This window comes from Oratosquilla oratoria, chromosome 34 (assembly GCF_046742065.1).
Source record: "Oratosquilla oratoria isolate Oo_2021 chromosome 34, ASM4674206v1, whole genome shotgun sequence".
NCBI lineage: Eukaryota > Metazoa > Arthropoda > Malacostraca > Stomatopoda > Squillidae > Oratosquilla > Oratosquilla oratoria.
The window spans coordinates 42,159,261-42,178,595 of record NC_134810.1 but is presented as its reverse complement, the minus strand read 5'-3'; the positions used below and the strand labels follow the sequence as shown (position 1 = coordinate 42,178,595).

General features: G+C 42.8%; 2 protein-coding genes across 3 annotated transcripts in view; both read right to left on the bottom strand.

The window, feature by feature from the left end:
• Window positions 1-2,594: 2,594 nt before the first annotated feature.
• LOC143018247 (uncharacterized) lies at window positions 2,595-6,657 on the bottom strand. Its single transcript, XM_076173504.1, has 3 exons — window positions 6,472-6,657; window positions 5,555-5,644; window positions 2,595-3,875 (listed from the first exon to the last, which is right to left on the bottom strand). The coding sequence occupies exons 1-3, from the start codon at window positions 6,519-6,521 to the stop codon at window positions 3,608-3,610; spliced, it is 408 nt and encodes a 135-aa protein (XP_076029619.1). The 5' UTR covers window positions 6,522-6,657; the 3' UTR covers window positions 2,595-3,607.
• Window positions 6,658-14,642: 7,985 nt separating this feature from the next.
• LOC143018246 (uncharacterized) overlaps window positions 14,643-19,335 on the bottom strand; it is a 194,663-nt gene continuing 189,970 nt past the window's right edge. Inside the window, exons 4-5 of one of the 2 annotated variants that reach the window (XM_076173502.1) lie at window positions 16,842-17,009; window positions 14,643-16,418 (exon numbers count right to left, since the gene is read on the bottom strand). In XM_076173502.1, coding sequence (XP_076029617.1) covers window positions 15,843-16,418; window positions 16,842-17,009 — 744 coding nt within the window. In that variant the 3' untranslated portion in view covers window positions 14,643-15,842. Of the gene's footprint in view, window positions 16,419-16,841; window positions 17,010-17,794; window positions 18,628-19,335 lie in introns of those variants that run through there. The other variant, XM_076173503.1, reaches the window with a different exon arrangement.

The window sequence follows — 19,335 nt, the reverse complement described above, 5'->3', positions numbered from 1 at the left end:
AGTAGCCTTTTTCAGAGAGCAGATTACTTTTATCTCAGGTGAATGGAAATGTTTTCAGTATCACAATCGCTATATCCTGTTACGATAGCCTTTCTTTTCAGAAAGCAAATTACTTTTCTCTCAGGTGAATAGATTTTTTTTCTTTGTAGCACAATATCTATATCATGTTACAGTAGCCTTTTCATAAAGCACATGACTTTTTTCTCAGATGCATGTTAATGTTGCCGGCAGAAGACCACTGGGAAGTCCAAGATATAGATGAAATGATGACTTAGTATACAACGTCAAAGAGTATGCAGAAAGCCCAGCAGAATGGCAGAAAATGGCCACCGATCAAAGAATGTGGAGAGGCTTAGTGAAGGCGCTTATGGAACTGCAGGTCTATGCGCCACAGGGGTGAATGGATGAAACTCTCTTGCGGCAGCCGAAATGAATGTCAAATTCGTTGATACCTGTGAACGGCCTAATAGAAATAGGTGTATCCTGCAGCTGAGTTTTCGGCTGAACGAAAATCACAACGCGGAAGTCAGAACTGTTGTGATAAATTGCGGAAGTGTTGTTGTTTGCCATCTTTATCAACACGTGAACATCATGTTCTAATACACATAAACAGGTTTTTTTCCGTGAAATAATTTTCCAGGTGTTCTGCTACATTACCTCTGACCCAGAGCAGGATACAGGGATGACCCGTCATCCACGGGGAGCTGAGATGAAAAAGAGGAAAGGGTGTTGGATGGAAGTGGAAGTGTGTTTGGCTGGATAGACCTCTGCCTCTGACTTGGCTACCTCCCTTATAAGGGGGAAAAACCTCTTGGTATACAGATAGATAGAAATTCCAAGTATCACCAGAAACAGGTCCGGCGGGAGAACTGATCCTTGTGGCACTCCACTCTTCACCTTTCTCCATTAACACCCTGGAATCTGCCCTTAGCTGTATACATTCGTCTGGCATTAGATAAAATAAACATACAAGTCGAGTAAAATACTTAAAAGATTAAGTCAGACTTGCATTTTCCCCGTAATGCATCTCTTTTGAAGTCTAAACACCCAGGATGTAGCTTAACCCTCTTAACAGTTATATGGCCAACCTTTTTAGTGTACACCAGAAACTGAATACACATGAATGTCATGACAAATGACGTGTGATCCTGTCAGAACTGTTTTTATTATATCATTATATTTATTTTCGAGAGTAGGATAGCAATTCTGTCTATATACTAATAAAAAAAAAAAAAATTGCTGTTGATATCGGACTGGAAACCGGAAATTCGTAAGGGGAACACGTCCACTCCGGCCCCTGATTGGGTGAGAGAGTGGTGTCGTGACGGGAACGGAGACGACTGATTGGTTGAAAGCGGTGACGTGACGGCAAGGGAGACAACTGATTGGTTGAGAGCGGGACGTCCGCAAACCCCCGGGGAAGCCTCTGGAAACTCCAGGGGAGCCCCTTGGGAGCCCTTAGATAGTCTCTGGGAACCTCTGAGAATCCGAAGGCGCCTACGAGCGAAGCGAGCTCGCCCAAAGGGCGAAAACCCCCCACAAAAAAACGTAATACTCTTATTTTCTTTTGGTCGCAAAGACCTTAACCATTTCCTAAAGGCTCTTAGGGACCCCATCCACGGTACGATCTGATCTTGAGGGCGCCGGACAGATCTGATCTGATTCAATAAGATTGGATCGTGTATGTCGGTCAAACACACCAAAAGCCGTACATACACTATCCAATCTGATCGAATCCGACCAGATCGTACCGTGGATGGGATCCATTAGACGGTGTGTTTGGCTGGATAGACCAGATCAGCTCAAATTGTCACCACCCACCCACGATCCAATCACATCTCAAGACTATTTCAGTTGCTGATAAGATCAATAGACCCGTTGCCCCAAGTCTTTCTTGCAGGAGATCCAGGACTCCCAGATAACTGCCAGTGGTCACTGGATTGGTCCATAAGTCACTCAAAGAAGAGATTTTGTCTTATTGTCTCCGTAAAGCGAGAGTGAGACAGCGTGGAATGACGTGATTAGTGTTTTAAGATAAGTTACAGCGATAAAACATTTAGACTGACAAGAGGCCTTTTTGGTTCATACAGAGGACGGATGAGTAAAAGAAAGAAACAAATCAGCTGTTTATCTACGTGAGTCTTAAAAGGACTAAACATCATTACATTCAATTGCCTCTGCTGGAAGCTTATTCAGTCCAATGATGACATGGTTGAATTTTTTTTTTTATCTTTTATCTTTAGTATTACATGTGAAAATATTTTCAATTGTGATGTTATCATTTCCCTTTAAAATCTTACATTTTTCAATTCAATATTTTCAATTGTGATGTTATCATTTCCCTTTAAAATCTTACATTAACCCCTTCCACTCACTCCCCGAGTCTCGACTTTTTAGAGAAAATTGGTTTTTAGTGGTTTTCGTATGATCTGTTTCTTATTTTTGGTGTGAGTTTTGTGGCTCACCACTGTACTCTTTCCAATCTACTATTGCCTTTAACGAGATTTGTGGACCATACATAAACAGCATATTCCAAGTGCGACTGGACCGCTGATCAATATAATTGGTTTCTCTAAGGTAGAAATAATACAGGGTTTATATACTGATTATCTTTAGTTAAAATTACACTACTTTCTATTTTCCACTTTGATTAAAGATTTTCCACATAACTTTTAGAAGTCGTACCTAGTTTCATTTTTAACAATGTGCATAATTTGACACCTACTTAAGTTTGACATTTTTGAGACCATTGATCTAAGTTTGTCTATATATTTTTGAATATTCAATTGATTCAAGTGATTGTATTCTATCTAACGCAACTTACTGCCATCAACGAATTTGAAGAATGTAGATTTGAATATACAGTCAGTGTCATTGATGTATACTGTGAACAGAAGTGGCCCTAAAACGGAACCCTGAGGAACTCCATTCCTAACATCTTTCCAGCTAGAAGTTTGACTAAAACATATGCCTGTTATTGTTGTATGTTTAGATTCTTGTTTGTATTCGTTGTCAAACCGCTGATGTGTTGGATGAAGGACATGTGTGTGTCTATATGAGGCATACTATCTCAGGATTTTTTTCAGTGGAAAGATTGGCTCAGACATACCTGAAGCTGAAGCAACAATTTCATTTTGAAATTCTTTCAGGGGATAATTCTGGCTACTCTACTTGATTGTTAGGATTATTTTCTGGGCTACTTCCAGAATAACTTATGCTGGTAGCAAAACGCATAATTGTACGGAATAGGAAGGTCAAACAACATGATTTTTTCATCTTTAAATATTAATAAGGTGATAGTTTTCTGTGTAATTTACAAAAGAGGGATTTGATCAGGATGTACCAGAGGCTTGGAGGTATCCAAATCCATTGATGTAACTGTAACTCTCAGTGCTTAAAACCACCCTTTCGTGTGGTCTCTAGCCAATGTAACTGAAGAACTATAGAATCCTTTCCTACGATACATATTTGGTGGCAACGTGCAGTATTTTCTAAGCCTATACTTTTGCCTTATTAAAGTAGTTTCTTTGTGTTTAAAGACTAGATCCCACCGCTGCCACCAATTATACCGTGTTGACCAGTACGCACACCAATGGGTCATTTGGACTTAGAGTCCCCTGCTGGTACACTGGTACTGCTCATGGTTTCTGCAACAAAGCATTTGCTTCGAGTGGGAGTCAGCGTATTGCCAAGGTCCGTTGCACAGCTCGTAGTAAGGATAGACGTATTCGTTGTGAAGGTCATATTTAAACTCCTGGCAAAGGAACTGCCCGACGGATGTAAAGGCGTCAATCATGTGGTACATGTCCCCGTTGTGCGTCAGGTCGTTGTATTCCTTGGTGCACCGTTGTTTGCATTCGAAGTGGTTGGTACAACTGGGAAAAAATAAAGAAAGAGTCACCAAAAGAAATATGATATACATACACATGGTCTCTGTCGTTGCTTAGCGTTATCTGGGAGAAACAGTACCTCAAATCTCTTCACAGTAAACATAGAACTAAAAGGAGAAATAAAACCTACATACAAGAAAACACCCATAAACCACAAAAGATGTCGGCAAGAGTAAACAGAGGATACAGATATAATTAAGTCTTTTTTATAGACCAATTCCCATCTGCTGGAAGAGACGGCAGCGACCATTGAGAAGTCAAGAAAGAGGCGTAAAAATAGAACCATAGTTGCACATAACAGTTATTCTAAAAATAGATATGAACAAATTATAAAGCAAACAAAAACTCTTAGAACAAAAAAAAAGAGCGATTATATATATATATATATCATATATATATATATATATATATATATATATACATATATATATATATATATATATATATTATATACTACATATATATATATATATATATATATATATATATATATATATTATATACTAGTCAAATTACCCGCGCGTTGCTGTGAGTTCGTGAATAATCCCTAACCTAACCATACCCCACTTAACTTTAATCTTTAACCCTAACCATTTTTTTTATTGAAATACATTTATCCAAGTACCTGGAGTGATAGGGTATCAGAATATATATGGTTATAGGGTCTATCTCCAAAACCCTAGGAGGAGTACGTGAACAAACAAACAGACAGATAGACAAATGAAAGATAGTAATCCAAGTACCTTGCGTTATAAGGTTTCAGAATATATATGGTTATAGGGGTCTATCTGCAAAAACCTAGTAGTAGTTCGTGAATAATCACTCGCCTAACCATACCCCACCTAAATTAAATCTGTAACCATAACCAAAATAATTTTTTTTTTAAATGAAATATAGTTATTCAAGTACCTGGAGGGATAGGGTATCAGAATATATATGGTTATGGGGGTCTATCTCCAAAACCCTTGGAGGAGTTCGTGAACAAACAAACAAACAAACAGACAGACAGACAGAGGCTACTACTTTATCATAGTAGACGCAATCAATTAAAACAAATAATAAATCTGAAGAACTATGAAGACCATCAAAAGGTAAAATAAGCATATCCCATACCCAGCATATCTACTATACAGTAACTACTAGGAACACCCAAGCTTACTTAAACAAACTAGAACAGAGGCTCGGAAATAATAGAATAAAGGTCTTTTTTCAGAAACAACAGATTGATTGATTAGATCACCAGATGATTTAGTAGACTGTGATGCAGAAGGCAGTGAAAATAATGAATGAGCCAAATCATTCCTTACACAATAACTATGGTTTACTTGGTTCTGGTAGAAGGCTTCCGTACCTCCAAGGAGCCGGCAGGTATAACACGACTTTTGAATCCAAAAATATGAAATTATAAAATCACTTTAAGTTGGAATATGTGTACGTGTTTTTTACCATTATTTTTTACTGTATTTTATGTGATATCTCTAGCCCCTCCCCCCCACAAAAAATGAAAGTAATGAAAAAAAAAAATCAAAGGTATTGGGGGCATGATTTTTGACAGTAAAAATGAGATCTTACCTTATACAGAGGACTAGGAAAGGCCATAATATAATATACGTGTGTGTGTGTGTGTGTGTGTGTGTGTGTGTGTGTATGTATAATGCACTAACCTTCCCATATCGAGGGCTGGCAGCTCGTAAATCATGTTCATGCCGTTGGTCAGAGTAGTCATGAGTCCACAGCGGCAGTTGCTGAAACCCCTTTGGAAGAAGAAAGACACATACATGAAGTCTCGTGAGTAAAGAGCGCTCAGAAATCCATTGCTCATAAACGTGGTGGTACACTGAGCATTTCTCGCTAGCATGCTACTTGCTTTCGCTACTTCGTTGGAGCAGAAACAACTTCGGTTACGATCTTATGTTTTTTTCTTTTCTTTTTTTTTTCCAAATTTCCAAATGTCAAATTACTCTTGCGTCATAGAGTGAGAAACAGATTGACGAACTCAGAAAAGTGAAACTCATACGAGTGTTAGGTAGATCGTTGAGATGGTCTAAGGGAAGCCAATCGAAGAAGCAAAAGCAATTAGCATGCTAGCCTGGTGTGCCGCCACCTGAGGTAAATGGGCCCGAGTTTGATACCTAACGGCTTCGGGCGCAGATAAAACGTGAGGACATCTATGCCATTTTGAAAATTAATTTAGGTTGTGAAATTGATAAGGTATTTGAATATAAATGTTTACAATTCTTTAATTTACCCGCCCACAAAACACACACACACACACACACACACACACACACACACACACACACACACACACACACACACACACACACACACACACACACACACACACACACATATATATATATATATATATATATATATATATATATATAATATACACACATACTTCAGAATGGCTGCACCTATTACAATTACTAGATCTTCCTTCAGCGCCATATTTGTGTTAGCTACAAACTACAGACTGATGTTGGCTTCTAGTTTTGTATGAATATTATAAATGTATGACCGATTAGATGGCACATTATAAGTTTGTAACATAATTAAACTATGGAAGGAACATTACCGTGCTGCCGTGGCCATCATTGCCAAAATGAGAACTAGATGATTTCGCATCTTGTAATAAAAGAGGAAACTGTGGCTGAAGTCTTTCTTCAACACTGACGAATATATTAGGATCTCGTGGTATTATCCACAATATGTGGCTATGAGAGACCTTCCACAGCGTATGATAAGGTCTATTGCGAATTTACTCAACTGGCGACGCAGGCTTTTATAAGCAAGATCCTCGTGACGTCATGTCGTGTGAACTGCGCCTTCTCGTTCTCATGCAAGATTAGAATTCTTCTCCAACAGGCCTCTTCACCAACTTTGGATATTTTCTCCGAACTTAGATTCACCATACTAATCTAACCTAACTTAACCTAATGTAATACTAATCTTATATTAATCTAACTTAACCTAACCTTATATAGACTAACCTCCTTTACCCTCCTATCAAAATGATCATGGCGCATGGAATGTGTCACAACTTTCGGGGTTGTGACACACCATCCATTCCCAAATTACACGTCTGTTTTCAAACCATAATTTGCAAATACTTTCGTTCAAGGACCTAGCCGTTACAGTTGGCTTTTAGTTGTATTTTCGTTCCTATAAGTTGTCATCTCCTCTATTCTGTGAAATGACCAGAATTCTTAGAATCTTTAACAACTACTTGTTATTCTACTCGCCATTCTTCTTATTATCTGTATCTCCAATTTGGCCATTGGTTGTGAATCATTAACGAGTTTAAAGAATTGTCTATTCATAGGATTGTCCCGCCCTTTGTACACGATACCCATTGATGACGAAATACGGATATGTCACGAATGTTTAAGGGTTGAACCTGGAGTATGTTACCCTTGTGAATGTATTGTTCCACCAGGTAATTATAAATTGGTGTCTTGTGTACAAATTAACATTTCAACTAAGCATCACCTTATGAATCTGTTTCAACGGTTTGAAATTTCAATCCCTGCGCACTTGCCACCTCTCATATAAGTTAAGTAATTAGGTTAACTACTTAGGTTAGTTAGGATTTATAATCTTCTCTCGTCTCTAGTGATTGTCTTAAAGGGACTGCTAGAGATGAATCGACTCCTGCAGACTCATTACACACCGTACCCTTCGGAGGCAATGATTTGAAACTATAAAACTTGGCACCATTGCGCGATTTACCCGCCGTGACCATCACCGACGAGTTTAGTTCGACAAGAAGCTAGGGAGAGGCGGGTAGTGCTTACGCGACAAAACTTACATTGACCACATGTAATGGTTGTAGGAACATTCCATTATACTTTTGACTTATGTGAGAGTTGTACTATTGAACTGTGGGAGGTGATGAGTTTATGGCGTGTGAATCGGATTTGATCGGTCTCTTTGAGTGAGTTGACTGTAGTGGCGTCATCCTGCGAGCTGTGAATCTGGTCCCAGCAATCATACCCACCATGATGAGGCGTTCTCATGTATCCGGCTTTATCGAACACATCCGTGAAAATTGGAAGCTATGGGACTTATGTTTGACGAGATAAACACCATATGAGGACGGAGCCTTTATTTGTACGACGTTTCGCTTATTACAGCTTTTTCAAGTACAAGTTGAGATACAAATGCTTGAGAAACAGGGGCATGTTTAACATATCTCTTCACATTATTCCCCTAATACCCATGGCCAGCAAAATATTAAAATATTAAATATTTAAACCACCCTTTGTGGACATTTCGCCTACGGACGTTTGGGCCAGCATTCTCATCCTTTCCCAGTGTCCAATCCCCCCACCCTCCTCCTCCTCCTCCTCTTCTTTCCCCCCCCCTTTTTTCTCTCCCCGTTCCCTCCTTTCCCCTTATTTAATCTCAAGCATTTGTATCTCAACAATAATAGTGCGCTGGAAGGGAGTCTTGAGCGGGCGAATGCCTGTCGACATGGGAGTTCCCCAAGGCTCAGTGGTAGCACCCACTCTCTTCGTCCTAATGTTAGCCGACATCGGGAAGGGGCTGAGGAAGGACACCACCATTACCGCCTATGCCGACGATATAGCCGTGTGGCGCCGATCAAGGCATAGACGTCCGAAGAAGGACTCTGCCCAACACAAGGCAGAACTCCGCCTCTTCCAGAGTCAAGTAGACATTGTTGTCCGCCACCTCGAAAGCCTCGGCTTCCTACTCTCTCCAAACAAGACAGTGTACATGCCTGTGCACCTTCCTGGCTACAACAGAGGCCATTACCCAACCTGGAACGTCCTCAGCATCTGCGGCACGGAAGTGCCCCCCTCACCCTCAGTCAAATACCTGGGCGTCATCTTTCAAAAAGATGGTCGCTGGACTAGTCAGATCCAACAAGCCATAAATAATGCAAGACGTGCCCTCAACCTCATTTGGGCCTTCAGTCACGAATCATGGGGGCAGCGGAGAGAAACCCTCATCCACCTCACCCAGAGTCTAGTCCGCTCCCGGCTTCTGTTTGGCGCACAAGCTTTGCACGACCTGCCCGTGTCGGCCATCCATCGCATGGCTACAGTCGAGTGCCAAGCACTTAGGCTAGGACTCGGACTCCCGCAGTCTGTCCCTCAGGAGCAAGTTTACTGTGAAGCCGGAATCCTCCCACTTTGGCATCGCCTGAAGAGAGATACCTGCAGGTACCTCTTCAGCTCAGCGAGGGTACCTAACTCCACGGACACTGAACTAGGCGAAGGCTGGAACCCAGCCCCACATACTGTGTCAGGACATGGTCTGGTCTCCTCTGTCTCCGGTCTATGTTCAAGAGCGGGAATAGAGCCAGCCGACCGCCTCCGTGTCCCCCAAGCCCAAATCGATCCATACCCACCCTGGATCATGAAGCCGCCGGAGGTACGAACCAATGTCCCTGGAGTAGCAAAAGAAGATCCACCACATCAAATCGCCACCTGTACTCGAGAACTGCTGGCTAAGGAATACGCAGACGACTTCAAGATCTTCACAGACGGATCGGTACTCAGTGACGGCAGAACAGGAGCAGGACTGTTCTTCGAGACCACGCGAGAGCACTTCGAAGTGAAGCTCCCGCCCACCACCATCCTAACTGCCGAACTCGTCGCCATCAGAGAAGCTTTGAATAAAGTCAAAACTCTCCCCCGTTCCCCAACGCAAATAGTCATCCTATCGGACTCCCAGTCCAGCCTATATGTAATACAGAGTGAGTACTGCAAAACAAGACCGGAAATCCTCAAGGAAATACTAATCCTATCAGAAGAAATCGCACGATGCGGACTCCGTCTTCGTTTCCAGTGGGTGCCCTCCCATGTAGGCATCCATGGAAACGAGATGGCCGACCGAGCCGCCAAACGAGGGGCCCTAACCTCTGAAGAGGATTGCATCTCGCTCTGCTTTTCAACAAGTGATGCCAACAAAAAAATTGACCAAGCAACATGGGAGCTCTGGTCAGAGGAATATGCCGGGACTGCCGCTACCCGAGGCTGGCCCATCAAGACATGCAATAAGGGAACCCTCTGGACCCACCCTCATCCACTTCCAGCCCACATTCTTCACCTCATCTCAAGAATCCGTGTCAACCACTGGAAAACCCGCTATCTGAAGACCGTCTGTGCCTGCGGGACGGAGCTGGTCTCTTTCCTCCACTGCTTATTCCTATGCCCCATCCTTCGCAACCACTTCCAACCGCTGCTGAACCTCCTTGGGAAGAGCCCCCCAAGAATGTTATATTCAGTCACCGACCACCACAGCATCATCATGGCAGCCCACCTAATCTCCACCTCACCAGTTGGACATTTATTATAGCACCGCTGGCGCTTGACATCTTCCCGGAGACGAATTAGATATACTAGATGTAGACACAGCCAATAATGAGAAATTAAAAGACAGTCCCTAATCGGATCCCTCCGCTGGGACTAAAAAAAAAAAAAAAAAAATCTCAACTTGTACCGACGGCCAAAGAAGAACTCTGCAAACCATCGGGCGGAGGTAAGGGTATTTCAAGAGCAAGTGGACGTGGTCGTAAACCATCTCATGGACCTTGGATTCACCCTCTCCGGGACCAAAACTGTATACATGCCGGTGCACAGCAAGGGTTATAACGCAGGTCAGTATCCGGACTGGAATCAAATCACGGTCTGCGGTACTGTTGTGAAACCCGCTGCCTCCGTCCGCTACCTGGGGGTCACCTTCCAGCGGGACGGCCTTTGGAACGAGCACCTGAGACTAGCCTGTCTCAGTGCCAGACGGGCGCTCAATCTCGTCAGAGTCATCCGTCGGGAGAAATGGGGCCAACGCAGGGAAACTCTGATTCCCATCATTCAGAGCCTCGTGCGTTCCCGCCTTCTATTCGGCGCCCCCGCTCTCCACGACCTCCCTCCGACGGCCGTGCAAAGAATGGCTCGGGTAGAGTGCCAAGCGCTCCGCCTAGGGCTAGGACTAGCAAAGTCGGTTCCCCAGGCCCAAATCTACAATGAAGCCGGCCTACTACCACTCAGGCATTGCCTGAAGAAGGGTGCCTGTACATACCTATTCAGCTCTGCAAGGGTACCTAACTCCACAGATGAAGAGATGGATGAGAGCTGGAACTCAGCCTCCACCCCCGTTCCCGTTCACGGCCTTCCCTTTACAGTAAGGGACATCTGCAAGAAGGCCAAAATCCAACCTGGCCAACGCCGGAGGATTGCCCAGTGCCAAGTGGACCCCTTCCCTCCGTGGGCCCTCACCCCTCCTGAGGTGGAGCTTAACCTTCCCGGGCTTAGCCGTCGAGACGACCCACACACGCTTGCAGCGCGAGCAAGGGAGCAGATTGCGCTCAAATACCGTGACGACCTGCTGATATATACAGACGGATCAGTGTTCGAAGATGGACGCTCAGGAGCAGGCATCTACCTGTACAACACAAAGGAAGCTCACCCAGTGAAACTACCCCCCACCACCATCCTCACGGCTGAGCTCGTCGCCATCAGAGAGGCAGTGCAAATTGTACTCGCCCTTCCCCACCCACCACCGCAGGTAACGGTGCTATCAGACTCGAAATCTAGTCTAATAGCTATCCAGAACGGCAGCTGTGCGTCACGTCCCGCCATCCTTAACGACGTCCTGTGCCTTCTAACGGAGGCCGGCAGGGCAGGAGTCCACTTCCGATTCCAATGGGTCCCCTCGCACGTGGGCCTCCTTGGCAACGAGATGGCAGACAAAACTGCCAAAACAGGTGCCACATTGCCTAACAGCAAAGTCACCTCAATCCAACCCTCTGCACATGACTTCTTTTGCAAAATTGACCGCGCTGCCTGGGACATCTGGAAATTGGAGTACCACTCTACTGCTGTTGAACGTGGATGGCTCCTTAAGACCTGCCTTGGACCGACCCCCCCTACCTTCTCCTCTCTACCCCCGTACATTGCGGCAACAGTCAGCAGGATACGGGTGAATCACTGGCGGACCAAATATACCACTTCCCGCTGCACCTGTGGCGCGGAAGTATCTTTCAAGCACTGCCTCTTCTTGTGCCCCGAATTGGAAGCCCACTTCTGGCCCCTAAGGTCAAACTTCAATGACCCTGCCACAGCCCTCGAACGCCTCATTGCGGACTCCTCCTCCAAAGTCGACCTCCTCGTCCTTGCAGCCAACCTCGTCTGCTCCTCCCCAGTCGGGGGACTGCTGTAAACACCCCGACCACCCCCACATGCACCCGCATGCCCTCAAGCGAAAATCAAAACTCTTACCCAATTACACAACTTCTCAAATCACCCCAACACTTCCCTAACATCTCCAAATACACTATTTGAAGCCACCCAGAAACTACAAGCCAGTCCCTAAATCGGCTAGCTCCGCTGGGACTAAAATCACAAAACTTGAACTTGATCTCAACTTGTACTTGAAAAAGCTGTAATAAGCGAAACGTCGTACAAATAAAGGCTCCGTCCTCATATGGTGTTTATCTCGTCAATCTTGTCGGCAAACTGCCACTTTTAAGCACTTATTTATGTGTTGTGTTACATGTTTTCTAAGTGGATTAACTGTGGAATTCTGTTTGGACTCTGAATATGATATTTACTTAATGTGAATCATTAGATTTTTGTCACATGTTTTCTAAGTGTGGAATTCTGTTTGGACTCTCTGAATATGATATTTACTTAATGTGAATCATTAGATTTTTGTCTCATGTTTTCTAAGTGGATTAACTGTGGAATTCTGTTTGGACTCTCTGAATATGATATTTACTTAATGTGAATCATTAGATTTTTGTCTCATGTTTTCTAAGTGGATTAACTGTGGAATTCTGTTTGGACTCTCTGAATATGCTATTCACTTAATGTGAATCATTAGATTTTTGTCTCATGTTTTCTAAGTGGATTAACTGTGGAATTCTGTTTGGACTCTCTGAATATGATATTTACTTAATGTGAATTATTAGAGTATTTTGTTGTATGTTTTCTAAGTGTAATCATTGTGGAACTTATTCTATTAAAACGATTTCTTCTAGTCTATTTAATTAGCCCAGGGTTGTGATTAGCTAAATGAATTGGATCATTCTGTATCCCCTTTTCAAGTACTGGAATTTGTACACGCCGCTCAGAGGGAAGCGTGCGTGGTCCCGGTCGGTGATGCAAATCTTCTGGACTTCGGCTCCCGCTGTAGCTATCTACCCTCGCCCGTTCCACCCCACATCCTCTCCTTTCCACTGTCCAGAGATTTGCGACAGAATGTATGGACAACTACGTCAAAATATTGCGTAACAAAAAACATGTCCCTAAAGTGTAGTGGAAAGGGACAAGAGCTTTTCAAATATAATAGACTGCTGATGTGATATTTTTGGTGGAAGCAATGGACAAAGAAATCTTTCAAATATTCATTTATTTTTTCATGGAACAAAATCTGATGACCACGGGTTTTGTTGGGGGTTCAAGGTCACTAGCTTCGAGGCAAAAAACAGAATCTAACATTCTAAGTTCTTGAAAATGCCTAATGTGATTTTTTCGTAGAAACAAAGGACAAAAAATAAAATGAAATAAATTAAATAAATCTATTAAATATTTGATAGCCATGGTCTGTTTTAGGTAAGAAAAAAAAAAAAAAAAGTGTCGTACCCGTCTGTTTTCTCTTTCTGTCTTTCCTTTCGATATTTTCTCTCCCCTAAACCTCTCTCTACCTCCTTACCTTAAGATAAAAGTAGGAGGGGGATAGTTGTGAGTCGAGAATGGTTGTAAATGGACGATAATTTGACACAAGCCCGAAGGGATTTCGCCTCGTCTTCCCTATTTTACGCATGAGGAGGGAATGTCGTTATGTAGGTAAAGCGGCTGGCCAAATTGTCGATGTGCTGTGCCTTGCTGCATTGCCTTTGACCCGGGCGGTGGACATGGATAACCCTTCATCCCTGAGGAGTTAAGATGAGAGAGAGAGAGAGAGAGAGAGAGAGAGAGAGAGAGAGAGAGAGATTATAGGCCCAACCCGAAAACCGAGCACCAGCTCTCGGGGTTGCACCTCAGATATAATGATGATGAGCTTTGGAGACGAGTGGCAGGGAGATCATCCTCTCTGACGTCCATCCTATATAACGAAGCTTAATGAAAATCTTACATATAGCAGATAAAAAAAGACATTGTACCAAATCAAAGACTGTTTTTATGATAATTTTATTTGACAAAATATACAAATCATGTATGACAGTAATGTTTGTATACAATCTCATATACATCACAATATGATATTTGCACAACTTTTGTCGTGTACTGTACATCTACTGAATTTAAATATAAAGTTATATATACATTAAAATCATTACAACTATTTCGTTATAAGTATTGTGTATATGTTTAAGAACAAAAGCACATTTGTGTTTAATTGAATACACTTGCTAAAGAAAGCTAACACTCTAGAAAGTATATGCGATAATGGTTGATTTGATTGGTGAGTGTGTGTGTGTGTGTGTGTGTGTGTGTGTGTGTGTGTGTGTGTGTGAACAACTAAAGCTTAAAGCTTTTTTGATATAGGCTACCGGGATCCGGCCCGGATGTTCGCTGGAGTAAAATTACTCAAACTCGCCATCAACCACTCCCAAGCAGTGGGAAGTGAAAAACCCCTGATAAGACAAATCTCTGTCAGTTGCTGCCTCCTTTTTTTTTTTTTTTTTTTTTTTTTTTTTGGTAGACGTTGGGTCGCCTCCCCACCTGGCCAGGTCTGCTAAGAACCAAGATAGTAACTCCGCAGCGTATACCATGAGTTCAAGATGGTATACACTGGGCTACCGCGCTGCCCAGTGGGATCACACTGACCTAAACGATCTCTGGAAGGGTGAAAGGACTTCTGTCTGACACTGTACCCTGAAGACAGGGTAGTCTTTGGACGGAGTAAGGAGAGTTGTTCACAAAACGCGCACAACGTTCATAAACCTTCTGAACACAAAGTTCCATGACTAGATCTGAACAGTTCAAAATGAAGCTCAGCAAAAGTTGATCAATTTAAAAAAAAATCGTCTTCTAGTTTTTCAGGTGACGGCACACTAAGCACTTCTTGTTAGCATGCTATTTGCTTTCGCTGCTTTGAGCAGAAACGATTTCAGTTACGATCTTTTGTTTATCAATTTACCAAAGGTCAAATTATTCTTGCTTCATATAGTGAGACGCTGAATGAAGACTTAAGAGAAGTCAAACTTATACGAAGATGTTCATATGGAAGTCTAGAATATTGTAACCGAAGTAGTTTCTACTCGAACGAAATAACAAAAGCAAGTAGCATGTTAGCCTTGTGTGCCGCGACCTTTATCCTCCGTGTGTGATTTGCAGCAATAACAAAGAAGAGTCAGTGTTGCCAACTAAACAGGTTATAACAAAGAAGAGTCAGTGTTGCCAACTAAACAGGTTGTCTCGCTGCACTTGTCTACAATACACAACGAAACTATGGGGAACATAGCATCTTTCACGACTCTACATTATTATTTGAAGATAGCAACGTTCAAATATTCTATTTATCTATTCATTAATATATTTTCTATTCGTCTATCTATTTATTTTTAATTTATCTTATCTTGTTTCATCTTATTCTATTCTATTTTTGTCACATTTGTGTCCAGAATTCAAATCACTTATTCGTCACAGGGTATGGGAATTGTCTCACCCGTCACACATGCAAGATGCTCGTTAAATGTTGTGAATTTGAAAAGCTGGATGACGACTTCACTTACATTATTCTAGACTTCCATAAGGACAATTCATCAATGTGTCTAATATTCGTTTAGCTCGTCATTTGGCTTCTCAATATATGATGCAAAGAAGATGGTTTGGCATTTAGAAATTCGAAAAATAAAAGATTGTAACCTAAGTTCTGTCTACTCAAACGAACTCACTTGAGTCGCGTCTGTGTGGCAGTGGCTGTGAGTGTCCTGATCACGGGGGGCCCATAGACCTATTGTCTTCATGAAATTCATTGGTATTTGCCCCTTCGGTTGTAACCAACATGTTGCCCGGGACAGACAGTAACGTACCTGTCCCTGGTAGATGTGACGGACAGATACGAGAATGTCGGGACAGTTTGTGTGACGTATGTACGGCTGGTCTCGGTCGTTGTGACCAGTTGCTGCTCGGTTTCGGTTTCCGTCGAGAAGATGACCTGGAATTCGGTTTCGGTATCTGTCTCTGTGATCGTCTGGAGTTCGATAAAAGTCGAAGTGGCGGTGGTAGTTACGATGACAGACACGGACTGCACGTCGGTAGTGGTGAGGAGGTCCGTGCGGATCAGCGTGGAGAGTGATAAAGAGACTTCGGTCACCGTAAAGATGTTGGAGGTGACGAGCGTGGAGACTACGGTGGAGACTTCAGCCACCGTCTGGATGTCGGTGACCGTCGCCAGACTGGTTATCGTGGTCGTCCGGAGAGCGGTCAAGAGGTCGGTAGTCGTGATGATCTCCGTCGTCTTCTGAATTTCAGTTTCGGTTTCTGTCAGCGTCTGAACAAGGACGCTCGTTTCGGTGGATAACTGAGAGACAGTCACGGTATTCACCTGAGGGTAAGTATTTATATTTAATCAACGTCACAAAAAAAAGAAAAAAAAGAAGAAAAATAAGAAGAACAAGGAGAGGGAGAAGTAGAATGAGATGAAGAAGGAGAAGAAAAAAGGTGGAGGAGGAGGAGGAGAAGAAGGAGAAAAAATGTGGAGAAGGAGGAGGAGGAGAAGGAGGAGGAGGAGGAGGAGGAGAAGAAGGAGGAAAAGGAGGAGAATGCGAAGAAGGAGGAGAAGGAGAAGGAGAAGAATAACCAAACTTAGTAACCACATACTAAGGGCTGAAACAACTGGCTGTTTTGAGAGAAGATTCGACAACTTTATGGACAGGGTATGACAGGTGGTAAGGGACTGTGACCTGCCTAGTGTAGGTCATGTGGCCTCTTGCAGTCTCCTCCATTTCTATGTTCTCGAGAAACTTACCTGGACCTCGGTACTTGTCTGGATCTCGAAGGACGTGGTCGTGAATCTTTCAGTGCTCGTGAGCGTATTGAAGACAGTGCTGAGGATCTGTTCCACCTGTGTCTCTGTTACTGTTTCGGTGAAGAACTGCATCGTCAATGACGTCGTGGTAAGGGTCACCGTGGACATCTGCAGACAGTGAAGCGTTAATGTGGCCGAAGGGCCGAGCCCCCGCGTAGCGGGGTCTGGCGCAGCCCGTTGCTCGTAAAAAATAAAAAATCAGATACAAATGAAGAGTCAAGGGCTCAAAAAGTAAAGCGAATGCATCCTTTGCACCACAGTTTTCCAAAGGTTATCAAAATAGAGCATTCCGACTGATGTTAGTCTGTAACCGTTTAGATTCCTGACTTCTGAAATTGGCCGTGGCCCAAGATGACACAATGCATTCAGAATGCGAGTTCCAATTTTCTCTGAAAAAGGGGGTAATTGATCAACTAGTTCACTCTTTCTTACAGTTACCAAGTTCTAAAAGACAATGACCATAACATCTGTGACAGAAGACAAAACTGCAGGTAGGCAGACATTGAAGTCTGCCATTGTGGAGAGAGAAGTTGATAGGAACAATTACTTTAAATACCACCTTATAAACAAAATTGTGAATTTGACTACTCCACATGTGAGATGCCCACTCCATATGAAGAAGTAGATCGCTAAGACAAAAAGGAAGAGATTCAAGCCACGTTGGAGAAATAGTCACCACTAGAGGAAGTTCATAAGAACAACAGGTAATAGTGTTTAATCTTTCTGTTTGTTTCTACTAAAGGGCACAAGAAAGATTAAATAACTGTAAAACATTGTAATTAAAAGAAATAAACCAAGGGAATAGAAAAAAATCGTTCTTGGATAAAAATTATCTTTTAAGCAAAGACTCCAGTGGCCTATACACTCAAATACACACATGCTACAACTGGGCATTCCTCCATGATCGTGCAAATACACGTGTACTAGCAACGCTGAAAGAAGAGAAGATCTGCAGTTGGTGGAAGAAGAGGAAAGGTATCAAAATAGAGAGGAATTGAGAAAATTCGTGGGAACGAGCTGAGAGGGATTACCCTACCAGGCGTCAGGCGAGAAAGCTGAGAGCGAGCAACGCTGAAAGAAGAGAAGATATGCAATTGGAAGAAGAAAAAAGATATCAAAATAGAGAGAAATGAAGGAAAATCGTGGGAACGAGCTGAGGGATTACCCAACCAGGCGTCAGATGAGAAAGGTGACAGCTAGCAACGTAGAGAAATGCGCAAATGGCATGCATGTACATACATACACACATATACGCCCGCACCTCGGTTACAGTAGTGAACTCCGGCAGGAACGCGGTGGTCTGGACGATCTGGATGTCGACGACTGTGCTTAGTCTTGTCTCTGTCAACGTCATGAACTGCGTCTGGACCATCACCTGCGTCTGAACCTGGGTCTCAGTCTGCGTCACGAGAACGGCGTCAGTCACAACGGTCGTGTCAATCTGCAAGTCTGTCACGGTCTCTGTTTGGGTGATAAACTGTGGGACAGTCTCAGTAACGAAGTGGGTGTCGGTTAACGTCACGAGGCTAGGCAGTATCTGGGTAAGGTACTGGGTCACAGTCTGGGTAAGGAACTCGGGGTAGTAAAGGCTCTCAGTGCGGGTCAGGTACCGGGGATAGTACTCCGTTCGATACCTGTAATCCGTCTCGTGGACGACGTTCGTGGTGGTTAGCACCACGGTGGTGGGGACCAGGTGGGTGGTGTGGACTGTGTGCACCACTTCCTCCTGTGCAGACAGAAGAAGGCCAAACGTGTACACGGTTAGTTAGCTTTATGTATAGGGATGATAGGTGCTAACGGGCATGGACATGCCTAGTGTAGGCTTTATGATCTCTTGCAGTCTCAAAGGATTACAAAAGGCTACAAAGGCGGAGTATGCTGACAGGAGACCTTTTGGTCCATATCTAGGTCGGATGCGAAAAAAAATTATGATAATGATAAATAAATAAACGAATAAATAAAAACTACAAAAATGTAAATAATAAATCAAATACATAAATAAATGCATAGGTATAGTTAAATAATAAACAAACAGGTAAATAGTAAATAATAATAAATTGACATATAACTAATAATAAATGCGAATCAAGCAAATAATAATAAACAAACGGACAAATGATACCAAAACAAATAAACAAATAATATAAGATAAATGAGAGTCATTACAGCATCTTGCTTAGGTGTTTATCTAAATGATTCTTAAAGCTTCGAACTGAACTATATTGCACTACCTGTGCAGGAAGTTTATTCCATTCATTAACTACACGGTTGGCGAAGTTGTTTCTACCCACTTCCAAATTAAATCTATTTCTGGACAGTTTGAGACCATTGTTTTTTGTCTGATTCTCATTCAGTGTGAAAATTTTGTCACTTTTGATGTTGTCAATTCCCTTTAGAATCTTAAACACCTGTATCAAGTCACCTCTGAGTCTAC

Coding starts and splice junctions, on each gene's coding strand:
- LOC143018247 (XM_076173504.1), bottom strand. CDS start 6,521: ATGCGAAATCATCTAGTTCTCATTTTGGCAATGATGGCCACGGCAGCA. Junction 5,645..6,471: donor ATGATGGCCACGGCAGCACG/GTAATGTTCCTT, acceptor CTTCTTCCAAAG/GGGTTTCAGCAACTGCCGCT. Junction 3,876..5,554: donor CCAGCCCTCGATATGGGAAG/GTTAGTGCATTA, acceptor ATTTTTTCCCAG/TTGTACCAACCACTTCGAAT.